At 42.0% G+C, this 16,074-nt stretch overlaps 8 protein-coding genes across 10 annotated transcripts; all 8 read left to right on the top strand.

Moving 5' to 3' along the window:
- The first annotated feature begins 16 nt into the window (after positions 1–16).
- LOC145696605 (catenin beta-like) lies at positions 17–777 on the top strand. Its single transcript, XM_081773674.1, has 3 exons — positions 17–360; positions 402–530; positions 578–777. The coding sequence occupies exons 1-3, from the start codon at positions 97–99 to the stop codon at positions 710–712; spliced, it is 528 nt and encodes a 175-aa protein (XP_081629800.1). The 5' UTR covers positions 17–96; the 3' UTR covers positions 713–777.
- A 261-nt stretch (positions 778–1,038) lies between these two features.
- LOC145697993 (uncharacterized) lies at positions 1,039–2,043 on the top strand. The gene is made up of 4 exons (XM_081775199.1): positions 1,039–1,206; positions 1,560–1,773; positions 1,823–1,918; positions 1,968–2,043. The coding sequence occupies exons 1-4, from the start codon at positions 1,107–1,109 to the stop codon at positions 2,041–2,043; spliced, it is 486 nt and encodes a 161-aa protein (XP_081631325.1). The 5' UTR covers positions 1,039–1,106.
- A 157-nt stretch (positions 2,044–2,200) lies between these two features.
- LOC145699525 (uncharacterized) lies at positions 2,201–3,660 on the top strand. The gene is made up of 4 exons (XM_081776799.1): positions 2,201–2,788; positions 2,988–3,085; positions 3,128–3,350; positions 3,471–3,660. Exons 1-4 carry the CDS (start codon positions 2,267–2,269, stop codon positions 3,600–3,602), a joined length of 975 nt encoding a protein of 324 aa, XP_081632925.1. The 5' UTR covers positions 2,201–2,266; the 3' UTR covers positions 3,603–3,660.
- A 257-nt stretch (positions 3,661–3,917) lies between these two features.
- LOC145699449 (uncharacterized) lies at positions 3,918–4,997 on the top strand. 2 transcript variants are annotated; one of them, XR_014134018.1, is made up of 3 exons: positions 3,918–4,070; positions 4,112–4,468; positions 4,512–4,997. XR_014134018.1 is itself a non-coding variant. In XM_081776721.1 (2 exons), the coding sequence occupies exons 1-2, from the start codon at positions 4,096–4,098 to the stop codon at positions 4,619–4,621; spliced, it is 483 nt and encodes a 160-aa protein (XP_081632847.1). In that variant the 5' UTR covers positions 3,918–4,095; the 3' UTR covers positions 4,622–4,997. The 2 variants fall into 2 exon arrangements, 1 of the variants encoding a protein (XP_081632847.1); XM_081776721.1 differs by having other exon boundaries at positions 3,918–4,468.
- A 331-nt stretch (positions 4,998–5,328) lies between these two features.
- LOC145696488 (protein BUD31 homolog) lies at positions 5,329–6,339 on the top strand. The gene is made up of 5 exons (XM_081773533.1): positions 5,329–5,398; positions 5,591–5,648; positions 5,760–5,845; positions 5,942–6,118; positions 6,165–6,339. Exons 1-5 carry the CDS (start codon positions 5,330–5,332, stop codon positions 6,207–6,209), a joined length of 435 nt encoding a protein of 144 aa, XP_081629659.1. The 5' UTR covers position 5,329; the 3' UTR covers positions 6,210–6,339.
- Positions 6,340–7,530: 1,191 nt separating this feature from the next.
- Positions 7,531–15,776, top strand: LOC145696317 (uncharacterized). The gene is made up of 7 exons (XM_081773331.1): positions 7,531–7,544; positions 13,708–13,946; positions 13,989–14,463; positions 14,505–14,693; positions 14,740–14,996; positions 15,039–15,496; positions 15,541–15,776. The coding sequence occupies exons 2-7, from the start codon at positions 13,773–13,775 to the stop codon at positions 15,635–15,637; spliced, it is 1,650 nt and encodes a 549-aa protein (XP_081629457.1). The 5' UTR covers positions 7,531–7,544; positions 13,708–13,772; the 3' UTR covers positions 15,638–15,776.
- On the top strand, positions 7,551–10,773 carry LOC145697992 (protein IMPACT-B-like). The gene is made up of 9 exons (XM_081775198.1): positions 7,551–7,705; positions 7,758–8,097; positions 8,252–8,351; positions 8,401–8,672; positions 8,719–9,040; positions 9,080–9,262; positions 9,669–10,025; positions 10,066–10,137; positions 10,462–10,773. The coding sequence occupies exons 5-9, from the start codon at positions 8,942–8,944 to the stop codon at positions 10,630–10,632; spliced, it is 882 nt and encodes a 293-aa protein (XP_081631324.1). The 5' UTR covers positions 7,551–7,705; positions 7,758–8,097; positions 8,252–8,351; positions 8,401–8,672; positions 8,719–8,941; the 3' UTR covers positions 10,633–10,773.
- Positions 10,883–13,680, top strand: LOC145696318 (uncharacterized). 2 transcript variants are annotated; one of them, XM_081773333.1, is made up of 7 exons: positions 10,883–11,241; positions 11,449–11,742; positions 11,795–12,077; positions 12,147–12,310; positions 12,353–12,622; positions 12,732–13,084; positions 13,131–13,680. In XM_081773333.1, the coding sequence occupies exons 2-7, from the start codon at positions 11,529–11,531 to the stop codon at positions 13,254–13,256; spliced, it is 1,410 nt and encodes a 469-aa protein (XP_081629459.1). In that variant the 5' UTR covers positions 10,883–11,241; positions 11,449–11,528; the 3' UTR covers positions 13,257–13,680. The 2 variants fall into 2 exon arrangements, with proteins under 2 accessions (XP_081629459.1, XP_081629458.1); XM_081773332.1 differs by having other exon boundaries at positions 11,444–11,742.
- Positions 15,777–16,074: the final 298 nt, after the last annotated feature.

The following is a 16,074-nucleotide window of genomic DNA, read 5'->3' as shown; positions in this document are numbered from 1 at the left end:
ACCCATGAACAGCCAGACGAACAAGATGTCACCTACAAACGAGCAGCCCTCAGACTCGTCCGAAACCTCTCTCTCAACAAACGCTGTCGAAACAAAATGTACGATCTGAAAGTGATTACTCAAATCTACTCGCTGATGACCGAACTATCCGTTGCAAAGGGATACGAGCAGTTCGAAATCGACGATGTCATTGAGGCTTCTCTCAGCGCGATCCATGTCTTGTGCAAGGATGACAAGCAACGAAAGCTGCTCATGAACAACGATCCAAGCGGAGTTGTCAAAACTCTTGTGCAATTCGCTCTTGCCCCTTCGCTCAATTGTAAACGCGAAGCTCTTGGAGCCCTGGCAGAGTTGTCCCAAGTAAGATTGGTGGTGAGCTTCTGTTGTTTAATGCTTTCTAGGACTCTGGATATCGAAGCCTAATCAAAAGTTATGAAGGGCATATTTCCGAGCTCATGGCGATCGATGTCGAGTCTGTTTCGGTTTATGCTGGATACGTTCTTTACCAAATCGACGAGGACCAAAAAAGAGTAAGCTCGAAAAAGCCAAGGTCAAATGACCAATTTATCTTTTTCAGACATTGCGACGCAAAGCTACAATCGAAAAGAAATTAGAACAAATGGAGCAACAAGAAGATCATGACGAGCTGCCGAAGAATTTCGCCCAAGAAACGGAAGAACAGCAGATAACTACTGGAGATTCTGACGTTTGATTATTGCCTCCTCTGCCTGAATAACTCTTGCACCTCTCAAAGAATAGAATAAAATTAAAGACATCGTGGAAACACGAAAAATTGTGGAATAAATTCTCGGCATCAAACAAAAACTACAGGTGGTCATATCGCACTGATTACGGTCAGACTGAACGACGGAATACTGTAATTGGGGCAAATAAAGCCGAATTAAGCTCTTCAAAAGTTATTTACTGCGGTAGAAAGCAGAGTGCCGCGGGCAGATTCAGCGGAACGTTATAGTTTGACTCTCATCAAAAGAAAGGGTCCCCAAAACAGAGTTTCCAGTTTTTTGGCTTTTCTTAAATCCAAAGAATTATCTTTTTTAGCGAAGAAAAAATGATAGAGAAGTAGTAGAAGAAGCCAGAAAGGAAAAATGGAAGCTATTTCTGGCGCTGCCGTCTTCTGTATTTGGATTATTCTTGGTCTTTGGCTGCTAACTCAGATTAATAACGTGGACTATTCTGTCCGAGGCTGTGAGTAGCGACAAGAAAGAGTAATCGGATAAATTACGATAAGGCCCGCGAGGGTATGCGCATGGAACGTTAGCCTTAACCTCTGAGCGCCATTTAACCACGTTAGAAACCCCCGCGCCGCCACGTCCAAACTTTTATCAAAATAATTTTCAAACGATCCAGTTTTCTCCAGTTTTCCCGTGGAAATTGAATTTCCTAATCTCAAGAATTCGAATTCTAGCTTCGTATCTTCGGAATGATATATTATCACCCAAAACAGACCCTTCATTCGAAATGCCCTTTAAAATGCGAAATCGTAACCTTAGTTTTAAGAAAGACAAATTGTTAGTTAAATCCAATAATATCGTTTTCAGTCGCTCATTACTTCGACAATATTCTGAAAGAAGAAGAGATCCTTCATTTGGATGAATTGGTCGAGGCTGACGAAGGATTAATCAAAGAAGAAGAAGTGCCGGAATCTGCGGAAAAGTTCTTGGAGAACAAATTGATCGAGGACCATTTGCAACGGCGAGAATGCCAAATTGACAATCCTCGAAAAAATGGGATCGTCCCTCGATTTCATACGAAGTAAATCAAGTCTTTCGTTAATACTTCTAAATATGCAAATAATTTCTAGCCCCGAGAAATTTCTAATTCCGGTTTTGGCATGGGGACCAAATAATCAAATGCGTGGATTCAGAGAAGCCCTCATTTTAGCAAGAAAGATGAACAGGTAAAAAATGAGCGACTGAAATGGAGAGAAAATAATAGACTTTTTTCAGAACAATTTGCGTGCCTCCCTTCTTCAAACATCATTCTGATAAGGCTCGGTTCGCTTACAAGTTGCAAATGATGTAAGGCTATCTTGGGTCACATGATAAAATAATTAAGGAGACTAAGTAATTTGGTCTCTCACAAAACCATATTCGATTCTGATTGGTCGGAAAACCTCTAATAAAAGCTATCATTTGTACTAAGATTGATAACCGAGGGAAAGAGTATTCAAGGCGGAAACGTTTTCGTGCCGCCTGAATTGCGCCTTGACCTGGGTTCACTGCGGTCTTTGACGACGACCTGCGAGATGTCAGAAATTCAGGAGAAGTGCGCTGGACACATCGATGCAGTTCTCTATGCCCGGGCGGCTTGCTCATCTCACCTTGCAGATCGGCTTGAGATCTTTAGAGAATTCACAGGGCTCTATCCCTTTCTTGACGCGAATTGCGGGCCGAGAGATGGCATTCCTACCTTTCCAAAGGACTTCAACGGCAAAATGACTTCAAATCTGGCGTTGGACGGAAACGAGCACATCCACTCCCTCTACCCCGTCCAGGATGCTCGCTGCGTGGTCTGGGTCTTTCCCTACGTTCAATTCAACGACTTCACGAATTACCTCCACGCTGCTTGGAACGGAAACGCGAATAAAGCGCTCAAGAACCCGGAAGATCTTCAGTTCTTAAAACACATGATGCAAAGCACTAGAAGACCACCATTTATCGTCAAGATGATTGACAGATTCATGGAGAAAATTGTCGGTGGAAAACGATTCATTGCAGTGCATTACAGATTCGATACTGATGATTGGATGAAGCACTGTAAAGAAAAGGTACTGTCTTAGCTTTCACACCCTGAAAGCTTTATCTAGTGGGTTTATTGTTTACTGTAAGCGTCAATTCTGCTGTAGAAAAACACTCGGTTCTCGTGAAAGGCGCCTAACGTGATTATAGCCTTCCAAATATTTTCAGAAAAAAAAGGATTCAAAAGCTTTGTTTGTCCGTCAAAACCTCTAGTTTGAATTATTTCAGGAGGACAACAAAACATGCCAAAAAGTAAAAGAAATCATGGAGGACGTACCAACTGCTTTGAAGCATTTTGTCGACTACCTCGAAGACCAGGTTCTTAGGTAACTTCTTCATCCCCTTTCCCGCCGCAGCCAAGTTTCTAGGCATAAAATTCAAGCCGTTTACGTGGCAGTTCCCCTGTCAGAAGAGCAAATTCGAGACGGAATGAAAAAGATGGTAAAAGAGCGACTTGGAGCGGACTTTCCAGTTTGGTCTTCCGAGGATTTGTTTCCATTTGTCTACTCGCTAAGTTGCGAAAAATTCTCAGAACACGATATTATCTCGACGTCGGAACAAGAGATTTGCGTCAGGAGTACTGCCTTTCTGGTGCGGATTATGATTATTCAAATTATAATAATAATTCGGTCCTTTGAATAATCAAGTTCATAAACACAGCTTTTCAATCTGAATGAGTACTTAAAACGCAATAACATAATCCCCTGGTAGCGCGCAACACCATCGTCCTGGTCGCGAAACGTCTTCGTCGAACGGATCGTGCATCCGACCGCGAAGAAATTCGCGTTTCACGACGACCTCCTTCTCAACGTTCTCTACAAAGCAAAAGCTGTTGATCTCTGAAGGATGAAAAAATTAGTTTTATTTTGAATTTTTAGAAACTTTACTGCCTGAAAATAATGCCCAGCATATCTTTTTGCGAAATTATTTATTCAATAAATATCAATGAAAAATACAGGCCTTAGATTTTCTTATTTTTGAAGAAAAGAGAGTTGATGATGATTGACAATAATTACTTTGTACAATGGACGAAAAACTTTTTATCACCGGGTTTTGATGACGAAATGGAGTTCAATTGAAAGCTGATTTGAAATGAATACAAATTCTAGCTTTTTAGCTATTTTTATTATCATTTTCTTATTCATTCTGCTCTTAAATATTTACAAGAGCGAAGCTTTTTGAATAAGATTTTTGAAGATTTTTCCTACAAGAGAAATTTCAAGAATCCAAGTTTCATCAAACCCTGGGAAGTTCCGCCGGGAATAGGGCCGAATTCTTTTACTTTTGAAAATGGAGTTTGCGATCCTCAAGGTAATTTCTCGTCCTTGGGAGATGAATGATTTTTCTTCTAGTGTTGCCACCAAGTTGGCGACAAAGCAGAAAACTCACCCTTGGTTTTTTGAAGAAGCCAAAATGTCCCACCTCCAAATTTTTGATCATCATCAACTCCGCTCCGAAAAACTTGGAATTTCGAAATCTTCTCCGTTTCTATTTTCATCGACTTCCGAAACGAGATTTATACAGTGTTTTCTTCATTCTTGGCAGGACGGAGATCGAGCTTGAGGATGAGGAAGACATCATCATTGGAGATTTCAAGGATTGCTATGAGAACTTGGTGCTCAAGACGAAATCGGCGTATGAATACTTTGAGAGTTGCGAGGAGCCGGAATTCTTTATGATTCAAGATGATGATGTTTGGTCAGACCCGGGTATGTTCAGTCTTTTAATTCATCGTTGACCACTGTACTTTAGCTGCAATGATGGAAATTCTCGATAAAAATGAACAACGAGCAATTTGGGGAGCAGTTTTGCCAAGAATGGACGTCCACAGCGGATGGGCAAATAGAAAGGTACACCCTTAATTGAAATAGAAGCCCTTGATTGAGTTTTGAAGGGAATCTTCGTGGAGCACGAAAAGTGGCCGTACTGGAAGTGGCCAAAGTACATTTACGGAGCCGCTACGTTATATATTGGGAAGCGGCGCTGGCCATTTCCGAAGCTGCTTCGACTTCGGAAGAGATCATCTACATCCCCATAGAAGATGCAGTCTTTACAGGAGTGCTGAGGATCAAAGCTTGCGTGGGAATCGAGCACAAACCCAATTTGGCGATTCATTTTCGAGGAAAAATCAACAATCTGAGGGTAAAAATCAAAGCTGTGCTTGAAATTGACGACATTTAAAAATTTTAACTCAATTCTGAGAGTTCTGTTATCTGTTATCTGTAAAATAAATGTATCTTCGGAAAATCCGATTGTTCTCTCGGTCTGGTAAGAAATTGATTCAAAATTGAATCGCGCGCTCGAATGCGCGGTTTAGCCAATCAAGATCGAGAATTATTTTCTTTTCGCGCGCACCTGCCTTCAAAATCCGTCTTTCTTTTTTCCACGAGAATATTTTATTCCTGAGCTACTTCTTTAGAAAGAAAAATTTGCAAGAGAAAGCTTCTGAGGATATTTTTGACAGTGTCATGATAATATCAATTCGTTATTGAAAAAAAAGACTTTTACTAAGAAATTTCGCTTTTTTATTGAATATTTAAAAGAAGAACTAATAATTTCACCTTTTCAGAATGCCAAAAATCCGTCGAACTCGCAAGAAAGCGCCTGAGGGCTACGAGCTGATTGAAGAAACACTGAATGTAAGGCTTTATGTCCAACGAAGATCGGTGCACTTCTGATTATCCTTTTCAATCTTTCCTAATCAAGCTAATTGAAATCGCTTCGGGATTAATTTCATTTACTCGTCGGATACTCTTCTTAAGTGGATTTATGTTCGTTGGTCTATTTAAATTGAAATAAGCTAGTCTAAAATTAAAAATCGATGCTTTGAGGAACTTACGATCAAGATGAAAGAAGCGGAGAACGAGTCTCATGAAGGCAAGCGAAAGGAATGGTTACGAACTTTGAGCGGAAAATGAGCGGAAGAATTTTTAGTATTTGCTCAAAACCGCTCATTGCTCCGCTTCTCACTTTTGGCCAAATTCGTAACCCTTCAAAAGGTAGAATCACTCTGGCCCGTCTTCAAGATCCACCATCAGCGATCGCGCTACATTTTTGACCTTTTCTACAAGCGAAAGGCCATTTCGGTAAGCCACCGTCTTTCCATGCATATATAAACGCCAAAAGAAGGTACTTATAATTCTATCCCAAAACGAACAGGTTTTCAATTTTCGAATTTGTAGCGCGAGTTGTACGACTGGTGCCTTCGAGAAGGAGTTGCTGACGCGAATTTGATCGCCAAGTGGAAGAAGCAAGGATACGAGAATCTCTGCTGTCTCAGATGCATTCAAACGAGGGATACCAACTTCGGGACCACTTGCGTCTGCCGCGTTCCTAAATCAAAACTTGAGGAGGGAAAGGTAGAATCGAGCGAAAAAAAAGAGAGCCGAAATTGATGTTCTTTAGGTCGTTGAATGCGTTCATTGTGGTTGCCGAGGGTGCTGCGGCTGATTTAGTCAAATTTTTAGAAGAACTTTTCATCCTGCCTGATCATTACTTACTGCTCTTAGTCTAAATTACTGTTTCTTGAAACTTTAAGAACTTGAATACAATAGATTACTTGTCCAACCCACACGTACCTAGGAGCCTTATAATTCGGATGCCAGGGTTGCAGCGGGCCATACTTTCAATATTAGCCAATTCTAGTGCTGGAAGACCTACAGATAAAAGCGTCCAACCGACAACTGGCATTCAGCTAAATTTTCGTCTGTTGGTTTTCTTTCCGGTCTCTACTAAAACCAGTAGAATTTATGGTTCTTTAGCGTTGCGCTCGCGAACCTGTGTAGGGAACCTGAGTCAGGGTTCTGAAAGAGCTTCCAAGCCGCTTCGCGGATTCGCCATACTTACTAATAGAGATGGTCTCTAACCCTGACTCAGTTTTCCCACACAGGTTGCGGAGCAAAGCTTCGGTGGTCGTGGTACGCGGGCGGGATAATCTCATTTCGGATTAATAAAAAAAATACTGATCAATATAATGCCCCCAAATTATCCCAAGATCGTACGATAGATCTAACATGTTCTCAATACTTTTTTATTCGTTCGTCGTCCAGTGACACTTTTTGACAGATCTTTATAATCTTGGATTTTGAAAAAGGTCGATACTAGAGAAAGAAAATAATTCTTGGGGCGGTCTTGGAGCTAATCCACTTGCGATCGGACTTGTCGGCTTCGCCATCTCGTGGCTCGAGCCTCAAATTTGATTGTTCGAAGCGACAGGTGCAGCTCTCATACAGACAGGCCGCTTGTAATCCACTTTCACTGTATCGCTCACTCGCTCACCAGAACGCAGAGAGAAATGAGGACAAATTTTGAAGACATAGAGGACTCACGGTAGCAAAAACAAGAAGAAAAGAGATCATCAATTAAAAAGCCAATCGTTCCAAAACTCTAGCCACGAGCAGAGTTTCCAGTAATGAACAAGTGTCCAGTAGTGAGGGACGCGAGTGTGAATTATCTTCATTAACATTTATGGTGCCCATGAATGCCATCGTCGGTAATTTCTATATTCCACAATATCTACTAGCAATTATTCAGCATTCTATCGCACAGATGGTGAAAAAGTTAGAGGAAATGTGTAAGATGTATTTTTTAGTCTCTGTGTGCGACTTCGTCTACACAATTCTCCTAAAACTCGACAGGAAAAAGAGACGTATTTGCCATGGACAAGATACTATCGGTAAGCCCAACGCTTTTTCACTGTTTTTTGGATGTCTTTTTGAAGATTTTGGCTACCGAGGCCTGCGAGATCTACCACTCGAGTATGAGCTGTTTCCGATTGTCCAACAGGTCATTTACGATGACATGTTGATACACATCACTCGACTGTACTTGAACGACTGTCGCCTCACCCGTCTGCCAGACGCCGTGCAAGAACTTCAATTCATCCAAGTCCTGTGCCTTGACTCCAACTACTTCAGAAATATTCCACCCCAAGTTACAAGCCTACAGTAAGTCTGAAAACCCTTCTCCAACTCATGTTCTGATTGCTTCCCTTTGAAGATATCTGAGCGTGTTCTACATGAACGACAACAACCTAAACAGTCTGAAAACATCGACGCTCCGCAAGTGCCCTTCACTCAAATCTCTATGGCTGGAAAAGAACAATTTGAAAAGCATCCCCGGCGACCTCCATCGTCTCGAGTCGCTGACCTATCTTCACCTGGGTCAGAACAGAATTGAAACCATCGCGCCGCAGATTAAAAAAATGCTCTGAATTGCGCGGCCTGTGGTTGTACAACAATCAACTCGACTCGCTACCCATCGAAGTTACATTTCTCCCCAAGCTCACTATTCTTGACCTCGAAAATAATGAAATCACCTATTTGCCCCGGACCATCAGGTAATTTCAAACCACTTTTTAATCGACTTTTTTTTCGAAAAAACCTCTGCCCGGACCGTGACTCAGGTTTTGCAAGGAGAGAACTCTCTATAGATATCGTCAGAACCCCCTACTCAATGATAAGTATTACTTATTAAGTTACCAATCAATTAAGCGCGATGCCCGAGTTAACATCGCTGCTAGTCGACTACAACAAAATCTTGGACATGCCCGAGCTCCCAAAAGGAATCAGAAAACGCTGCCGCCCAATCAAAGTAATTAAAACTTCAACTTCAATAACTGAAACTTAATTAATATGTGCAGTTGGAAACGGCGGAGGAAATCATTTCAAAATCGCCTGGAAAAGCGACCGTTTTTCTTCCTTGGGTAAAATCTGTGGGCAGTTTTCACGAGTCTTTCGTCAGATCTCCTGCTGAAGAAAGAATCCAGGAAAGAAGCAATTCCATAGAACTTGAGCTTCAAAAGCCAGCTGAAGAAGAAATTAAAGGAGACATTTTACTAGCGGAAGAAGACAAGTTTGAGGCAGAAACGCCGTTATCCGACACTTCAGATTTCTTCACCGAAGCGATGGAAAGGTAGCAAGAAGCTCCGCTCTTGAATTTTCTTCCAACTTACTCTTAGGTCTCAAAGACGACATTCCATCAACGACGTGGGTCTCGTAAGCCGCACTCCTGTAAAAAATCGAGCGAAGGATCGCCGCTCCAACTCTGCCCTAGTTCAGCTTCCCTCAACTTTTCTTTGAAGCAAAAATAAAAAGATACTGCACTAGAACTGAATCACACTGTATTGAAGACTGTGCTTTCTTGTCTGAAGTTTGTCTGTCCGTCAATCTGTCTGGTAGACTATGACCACGGAAGAGTGGTCCGATGAAATCCTCGCTTTACAAAGCATTTATGAAGAAATAGATGTTTTGTCGGACAAGTGTATTGAGATCAATTTCAAGGTTTGTTTTATATATAATCAATTTGAACATCTCTTGCAGGGGGAAGAAAGCTCGCTAGAAGCATCACTGAGGGTAGAAATTGCCGCTGACTATCCCCTCCACTGCCCTGCTGTATCTGTGCAGGCGTTCTTTTTGCAACGTGAAGAAAAGAGCGCTCTCATCAAAGAATTAGAGGATATGTTTTCATCTGGAGAGCCAATTGTCTTTGAGTGGGCGGAGAAAGTTCGAGGAAAACGTTCGACACGAGTTAATTTATTCATCTTTCAACCCTTAGACAATAAGATGAGTTTAAAAATTGAGAAAAGTTAGTGTATGCAGCATACAGTATGCTGAATGTAAAAAATATCGACGTTCGGCTCGATAACCTGTGAAAAAAGCCTGAATCAGGGTCCTGAAAAAGTCACGCGGCTTTTATAAGAGCTTTATCAGGTCCCTGACTCAGGTTTTCTAAGCAGGTTGCCGAGCCCAATCAATAACAGACAATCATAATGAAAAATAAACGGATTAGCATGTCCCAAAACTATCATCAAACTTTGAGACATATTAATCCTAATATTTTCGAATTTATAAGCAGTATAAGATTTGTATAACATTTGATGAAATAATAAGCGATTTCTTGCTTTCTTAGAGTTTATTCATTTGCGTGTTTTCGTCAATCAAGGTCTTGGTAAATTTCCCAATCGATAATTATTTGAAATCGAACTGGTTTGAGCGTCCTAAAGAGATACTAACCTTGGCCGATGGTGAGAGAGCCAAGAAATCTAGAGAGGCAGCTTCCTTGGAATACCAAAAGAGTGAGAAGCCGGCTGAGAAAATTGAGGACCCGCTCATCAGCGATATCGCAATCGTCGCCGGCGAGACAATTATCGATCGCAAGTCCACTTTCCAGCCCTTTTATGCAAAAGTTAATACAGTAGCCGAAGCGCTCAGATTTCGAGAAAAACTCCTTCAAAATCGAAAAATTGCGTCGGCTACTCACAACATGGTAGTCTAATTTTCCGAGAAAAACACGAGCTTTTTTCTAGTTTGTTTATAAAGTCAACGAAAATGGAATAGTCAAGTCAGATGCTGATGAAGATGGAGAGAGTGGAGCAGAGGTAATGGCTTAGAGAGGGGATTATTTTTCGAGTTTGGGGTGAACTTTTATTTTTATGACCGGTTATGGACCGTTAGTGATTTAAGGCTTTGTGAGTTTAAGGACTTGGGAATAAAATTTTTAATGATGCTATTCGGGAACAATTGTTTCTAAATTGAGATGCCATTCGCAGCTTCCAATAGTAAAGTTAGCCACGCAAGGCATGGCTATTTTATTATTTTGCTCAGTTCATAAAAACACGGAATACCCCATAGAATTTCAATTTGCCTACTTGAAGACCTCAAGTTTAAGTAGGCTACTTCATCAATAATGAGGTTGTGTTCAGGGTCGAATGTTGCATCTCGTGGACATAACGGGCGCAATGAACATCGCCGTGATCGTGACTCGTTGGTACGGAGGAATTCACCTTGGAGGCGACCGATGGAAGCACATCAACAACTGTCTGCGCCAGATTCTGGAAGACAATGGTCAAATAAATCGGTCAAAGAAACCCTGAAGACAAAAATACCCCCGGGCGGAATTCTCGTTAAAATATGATTATGACAGCCCCTGCGAACTTCCTTCGTAACATTTGTAACTACCATTTCGATTTTCAATATTGAAAAACGTTTTCAATTGAATAAGAGAAATTCTGTGATTGTCTTCTTTTTTCAGACCTTCTTAGTTTTTAGACACGCTTGAGTCAGTATTTTGATTCAATACGAGCTTGATTGGAGCTCTTTAGCATTAGCAAAACTGTACTGATTCATTTTACTTTGATCCTCATTGAAAAAGCTGTTTTTTAGAAATGAGTGTCGATACTGCTCAGAGACGAAAGCAAGTACTCGATGATTTCATCAAGAAAACGAGGAAAATGGCCGAGATCTTTGATCCGAATGGCTGCGCAATTTGCGTTTTCGTCGGTGAAACACAAACGCCATCATTCAAATGCGATCGCTGTCCCGGAGGGATCAAGTTCTACTGCGCCAAGCATGTAAAACGAATCGCAGAACACAATAAGAGCAATAAGAACTATCACGAGGTTGAATCGATCTTTCCGAGCTCAAATTTGAGAAGTAGAAAGCAATTTGATGATATAATCGACAAAAATATTGATGACGTACAGGTAATTTTGATTTTCGAAGGGTTTGGTCGGTGACTCGTTTTTTGATGATTAGTTTTAAACTAATCAAACAATTCTAATAGAATAATTCGTTCACGTGAGATTCAAATTTGTAATTATGTAATCGCGTTAATTATGCATTGGAAAGTTTTATGATGTCGTTTCTGCCTATGTTTTACTGTTTTCACCACTTTTACGGCTCTAGTTCAGCTGCTGTCGGATTGCATGGTCGAAGAGTTAAACATCCAGAAGGCAAAGATGATCAAGGCCGTCAAAGATCGGGCAAAGAGATGCGCGAAGAGTTCGCGAGGCAAATGATCATTCAGGAAGGTACAGTGAAAGCCCAACTTGAGCGAAGAATGAAGGAAAGGACGATGGAACTTGAGTCAGAGCAGGATATCTTTGAAACACGGAAGGAAATCGTCGACGACTTTCAAAAGCGCGAAGCAACGAAGAGAAATGAACCGGAATTTATCATCGCCGCCCGAGAAGCTCAAAACTGCAGTAAGTTCTTCAGAGTGAAAATTTTAGGAAACCTGTAAAATAAGAAATTAAGTTCGGGAACACGACTTCAAATTCTCGCCGGTTTTGAATCTTCATCGCCCAGCAGAAGGAGTCGCGTTTACCGCATTTGGAGCGACTCCAGCGCCCTTTTCTTTGGTTAAAGTTGATGCTATTAACGCGTACTGGCGGGAGCTCTCTGCGCAGAAGATACTTTATATCGACTCACCTAACGAACAGTTGCCGAAATGGAGTTTTCGGGACGCGCCATTGATTACCCTCGAGCATCCAGATCGACAGGAATTGGGGCTGCCGATGATTCAAGCCATTTCTCTTAGGTGAGTGAAATTACATTTTTAATTGTCAAGTAATCCGGGCATTCAAAAATGAAAACAGAATGTTTTCAGAGCGCGAGTATTAATCGAAGCTGGATTCATCCGACCATACAAAAAGATGGAGCAGATTTTGGACCTTGTCGAGTCCTCTCGCGAAAAAAGAAAAACCGCCACCGTCATCTACAAAAATGAAGTCACAGGAGATCTGCATCGAATGGCCCTTCGATACCTGACAAGTAACGCGGAATATCCAACGCATTCATTATTTTCTTTTTCAGAGTCTTTCAGTGAAACTCGACTGCCGCTAGCTCTGCAGATTTGTTATGAAACCAACGATCCGGAAATACGAAGCAAGGAAGTATTCACCCGACTAAAGAAGCATTTTAAAATCGACTACATCCCGTACGACGAACAAAGAAACTGTCGCGGGATAATTCTCAACAGCTTCATGATCTACCCTCGAGACGAGCGAGAACTGACGAGCATCAGAAGCTGTCTGAGAAAGAATCCGCGAATTTTGGCGGATTTTCAGATTCCCAAAGTTGAAGGTAATTTCTAGAGTCGCGTATTTTCGATAAAAATGATGTTTTTATGTATTTTCTTTGAGAAAATATCAGCTCAGAATTTTGATTATCTAAGGCATAAACACCTCTTTAGTTTGGAGTAAATCGAGTCTTATCTTAACCGACTTGGATGATCCAAAGAACTCTCCCGTTGTCGTTACGCATAAGCTTCTGGAAAGTGGTCGACTGATGAACTGCCACAGAGATGTCGAAGTCTCGAAGGATAAACCCGCCATGATAGTCGAATGCTGGTTTGATGAGAAGCATCCAACCGGTCGACCAGACAACTACGATCCTTATATGAAGCAAATGAAGGAAGTCTCCACCTTATACGATCTGAAAGAACGGATTACAACAACTTTCAACAGCAAGAAGAAATTTAAAATCTTTTTGGAGAAACCGGTGGACTATCATCGGATGCCTTGGGTCTGGCTGTGCTCTGCCAAGGTTTGTCGATAGTTTTTTTCTTAATTTTAACTGCTCCTTTTTTTAGATCAAAGGAAAATCAATCGGGGAAGAAATTGAAGGACAGTGGATCAAGCGAACTTATGGCTTCCCTGTTTCTCCTTGCGATGATGAGTATGGTGACTCGATGTCACTAGATGCTCATTCTGACTGACACAGTGCTTTTCAGAGATGAAGTCATTTTCCTATATTTAATGACGTCAAAAGTTATTGTTTCTTAAATTATGTAATTGAAGTTCATCACTGCCGTGTTACCGTCATACCCTCAATTTAGAAAATTCACATTTCCAAAAGTTCAATACATTACATGTATTTTTCGCTATCAGAAAGTTCATCTGTCTCTCGCGCTCAGGGCGTCTTGCTCGGCGCCCACGCTACGGTATCACCGGCTAAAATGAACTCCCAAAACTGCCTCTTTTTCAAGTCTATTTTTAATTCTGCCTCAATCGTTCTCAAATCGTTTAGAGAAGTTCTTCTTTAGTACTGCTGTATCTGTTAAAAGCTGTATCTGTTTGCCATGCCACAGCCTCACTTTTCCGCGAATAGTGGAGTTTAAATATTTGCGAATTTTCTTATGACCCTCCCTACTTATGAACTCGCGCTAGAATGACGATCCGAATCGAAGAGAAACACTGACAAGAGTTTCTAAAAGAGCACTCATGAAGTCTGGATGAAAGGCACGAACAGTAGTAACGAAACAATGGATCGTACAGTGCCAATTGAGCCTGTTGGCTCCAACAGCGGGTTCAGGGTCGTCGAAATCCAACAGAGAGTCAAACGGCTTGACAAGCCGCAATCGTTGAAGCACGACCCGCTTGACCATGGCGTTGATAATCCCGATAAGGTACACTGTACTTCTCCAACTATATATTCAACCTTATCTAAGTCCTCTTCTTCATCCTCTGAAGACGACTCGGACGACGACGAAGAGCCGCTGATCACGAACAACACTCAAATCCACATCAACACCGGTTCCAGCGTCAAAACAGCGCCCGACCCGAGCGCGAAGAAGCCGGAAACAACAGCAGCGAACAAGAAACAATTCATCCGCGTTAAATTAAACAACAAATGGAGCAAGGATCGGTGGGAGATCACCGATAAAGTGCCCAACGAAGGCGACGGGATTCGCCACGCAGCTTCTGGTAAAGATATCAACGTCGTGAGAAGAGTTGAGTTGAAGCACGAAGTAGGCAAGAACTCGACGCCCAAGTCCCCCGAGTTGGTGAACAAAGCACCGGAATTCGGGCCACCGATGAAGCCTTCTACTATCAGTTTGATAACCATTCTCGACGGCTTCGCGAAAGTCAAGGAGCAAAATCACGGGCAAATTGACGTTGACGGGGCGAAATCAAAGTCGCCAGGTATACTTTCAATTATTGTATCCATTTATAATTATTTGAAGCTGGCGAGCCGCGGGAAGCACCTGAAAAAGTAATCTCCAAAGTCGCAAGTCCAGTGAAAGAGCTCGAGGAAAAAGCGAAAGATGAGAATCAGGTTCCGAGAAATCAATTGCGCGAAGCTCAGCAACCCACTTCATCTGCGGCTTCAGAAAATTATGAACCGAGGCCAAAACCTGATAAGAAAATTTTCGGTGAGTTACGCTTTTTTATACCGTTTTTGAATACCCATTCTATCAGATCAAAAACGTACAGTACCGGTGGCGGCACCAGTACGCGTTGAAAGTGACGAGCCAGTGCGCTCGAACGAGACGATCTGCAAGATTACGGAGTTCTTCGACTACGGCAAAAAGATCATGCTCACTATGATTGAAGAAGAAAGCAAGTCGAAGGACCAGCTAATCAACGATTTGATAAACGAACTCAACAGTTTAAAAGAGGCAAATGGCCTGGCGTTGAGTTTAATGACGCCCGAGCAACGCGAAAAATATGACAAGGTACAGTTTCTCCAGCTTTTCGGAATATAAAGCATATTTTAGGAACAAGCAAAACGATCGAGGACGCGGCGGGTGCTGCGAGAAGAGCCCCACAAACGGGCAACCCCGAGTGATCATCGCCAGAACCCGCGACTAAACGGACATCCGCAGAACCAAATCGTGCAACAAGTGACAAGCGAGAACAAGCATCAACAAAAAACAACAACGCAAAAGACGAAAGGCAACTCGAACAAGGCGCCTCTAAGCGCGCCGAACGGGAATAATGCAACTCAACTCCAGCATCGAGGATACAACGGTTTGCCACCGGCGCAACAGGGCGAGCTGCCGCAGACGAGCACGCATGCTCACATGGCGCCAGATCCGAACCAGCAGTACACGCCAGTTACAGTTAATCCAGCAAACTACGTCAGAAACAATCTCGGCCAGTATCAATACATTCATCCGCATCATACAGTTCCTGTCCAGAGGCCGAATCCACCGCAACAAGGCCAGCCGAATAAGTACGACTATTTTTCCTAACCCAATCCCTAAATTCCATTTCCAGCCATTACCACCAGCAAAACAACGGTCTGCACGGGCTGCACGTGAATTTCTCCTCCATGTCCTCGTCGCCGCACTTGTGGAATGGGCCGACAAAATAACGACAATGTAACTTGCTCCTCCATTAATTCTGCAACTGATGCGCTCTTCAAACTTCACTTCCACTTTCACAACGTTCAACTAGAAGCTGCTCTATGTCTCCCACCGTTCTATTTTCGTTCACACTTAATTAAAGAAAAAGCAAGAAAAAACAGCCCCGAGTTTTTATGTAAATATTTAAACACGCATAACTTTATTTATTATTATTATTCACAAGCCTTACAGTTGCCTACTCGCGAAATCTCTGCTTACTGGTGTTACTCATGTTCAATGTGTTACAGTAGTTAGACTGTGTGTTTTTTAAATAGACTCCAAGTTCCACTCAACAATTCTACATTTGATCCTTTTGGTACGTGGCTTGTACAGTACAATAATCGACTCCTTCCATTAAAGTACTAATTACCATGTAAAACACTCAATAATGAAATAACCAAGTATA

This window comes from Oikopleura dioica, chromosome 2 (genome assembly GCF_907165135.1).
Source record: "Oikopleura dioica chromosome 2, OKI2018_I68_1.0, whole genome shotgun sequence".
NCBI lineage: Eukaryota > Metazoa > Chordata > Appendicularia > Copelata > Oikopleuridae > Oikopleura > Oikopleura dioica.
This window is presented reverse-complemented; position numbering and strand designations above follow the sequence as displayed.

Coding starts and splice junctions, on each gene's coding strand:
- LOC145696605 (XM_081773674.1), top strand. CDS start 97: ATGTACGATCTGAAAGTGATTACTCAAATCTACTCGCTGATGACCGAA. Junction 361..401: donor CCCTGGCAGAGTTGTCCCAA/GTAAGATTGGTG, acceptor AATGCTTTCTAG/GACTCTGGATATCGAAGCCT. Junction 531..577: donor TCGACGAGGACCAAAAAAGA/GTAAGCTCGAAA, acceptor TATCTTTTTCAG/ACATTGCGACGCAAAGCTAC.
- LOC145697993 (XM_081775199.1), top strand. CDS start 1,107: ATGGAAGCTATTTCTGGCGCTGCCGTCTTCTGTATTTGGATTATTCTT. Junction 1,207..1,559: donor GGACTATTCTGTCCGAGGCT/GTGAGTAGCGAC, acceptor TATCGTTTTCAG/TCGCTCATTACTTCGACAAT. Junction 1,919..1,967: donor TTAGCAAGAAAGATGAACAG/GTAAAAAATGAG, acceptor GACTTTTTTCAG/AACAATTTGCGTGCCTCCCT.
- LOC145699525 (XM_081776799.1), top strand. CDS start 2,267: ATGTCAGAAATTCAGGAGAAGTGCGCTGGACACATCGATGCAGTTCTC. Junction 3,086..3,127: donor CTCGAAGACCAGGTTCTTAG/GTAACTTCTTCA, acceptor CCAAGTTTCTAG/GCATAAAATTCAAGCCGTTT. Junction 3,351..3,470: donor TCAGGAGTACTGCCTTTCTG/GTGCGGATTATG, acceptor ATCCCCTGGTAG/CGCGCAACACCATCGTCCTG.
- LOC145699449 (XM_081776721.1), top strand. CDS start 4,096: ATGATTTTTCTTCTAGTGTTGCCACCAAGTTGGCGACAAAGCAGAAAA. Junction 4,469..4,511: donor TGATGTTTGGTCAGACCCGG/GTATGTTCAGTC, acceptor ACTGTACTTTAG/CTGCAATGATGGAAATTCTC.
- LOC145696488 (XM_081773533.1), top strand. CDS start 5,330: ATGCCAAAAATCCGTCGAACTCGCAAGAAAGCGCCTGAGGGCTACGAG. Junction 5,846..5,941: donor ACAAGCGAAAGGCCATTTCG/GTAAGCCACCGT, acceptor TCGAATTTGTAG/CGCGAGTTGTACGACTGGTG. Junction 6,119..6,164: donor CAAAACTTGAGGAGGGAAAG/GTAGAATCGAGC, acceptor GATGTTCTTTAG/GTCGTTGAATGCGTTCATTG.
- LOC145697992 (XM_081775198.1), top strand. CDS start 8,942: ATGACCACGGAAGAGTGGTCCGATGAAATCCTCGCTTTACAAAGCATT. Junction 9,041..9,079: donor GTATTGAGATCAATTTCAAG/GTTTGTTTTATA, acceptor CATCTCTTGCAG/GGGGAAGAAAGCTCGCTAGA. Junction 9,263..9,668: donor TCTTTGAGTGGGCGGAGAAA/GTTCGAGGAAAA, acceptor TTGCTTTCTTAG/AGTTTATTCATTTGCGTGTT.
- LOC145696318 (XM_081773332.1), top strand. Junction 11,743..11,794: donor CCGAGAAGCTCAAAACTGCA/GTAAGTTCTTCA, acceptor TAAGAAATTAAG/TTCGGGAACACGACTTCAAA. Junction 12,623..12,731: donor TCAGATTCCCAAAGTTGAAG/GTAATTTCTAGA, acceptor ACACCTCTTTAG/TTTGGAGTAAATCGAGTCTT.
- LOC145696317 (XM_081773331.1), top strand. CDS start 13,773: ATGAAAGGCACGAACAGTAGTAACGAAACAATGGATCGTACAGTGCCA. Junction 14,464..14,504: donor GGCGAAATCAAAGTCGCCAG/GTATACTTTCAA, acceptor AATTATTTGAAG/CTGGCGAGCCGCGGGAAGCA. Junction 15,497..15,540: donor CAACAAGGCCAGCCGAATAA/GTACGACTATTT, acceptor TTCCATTTCCAG/CCATTACCACCAGCAAAACA.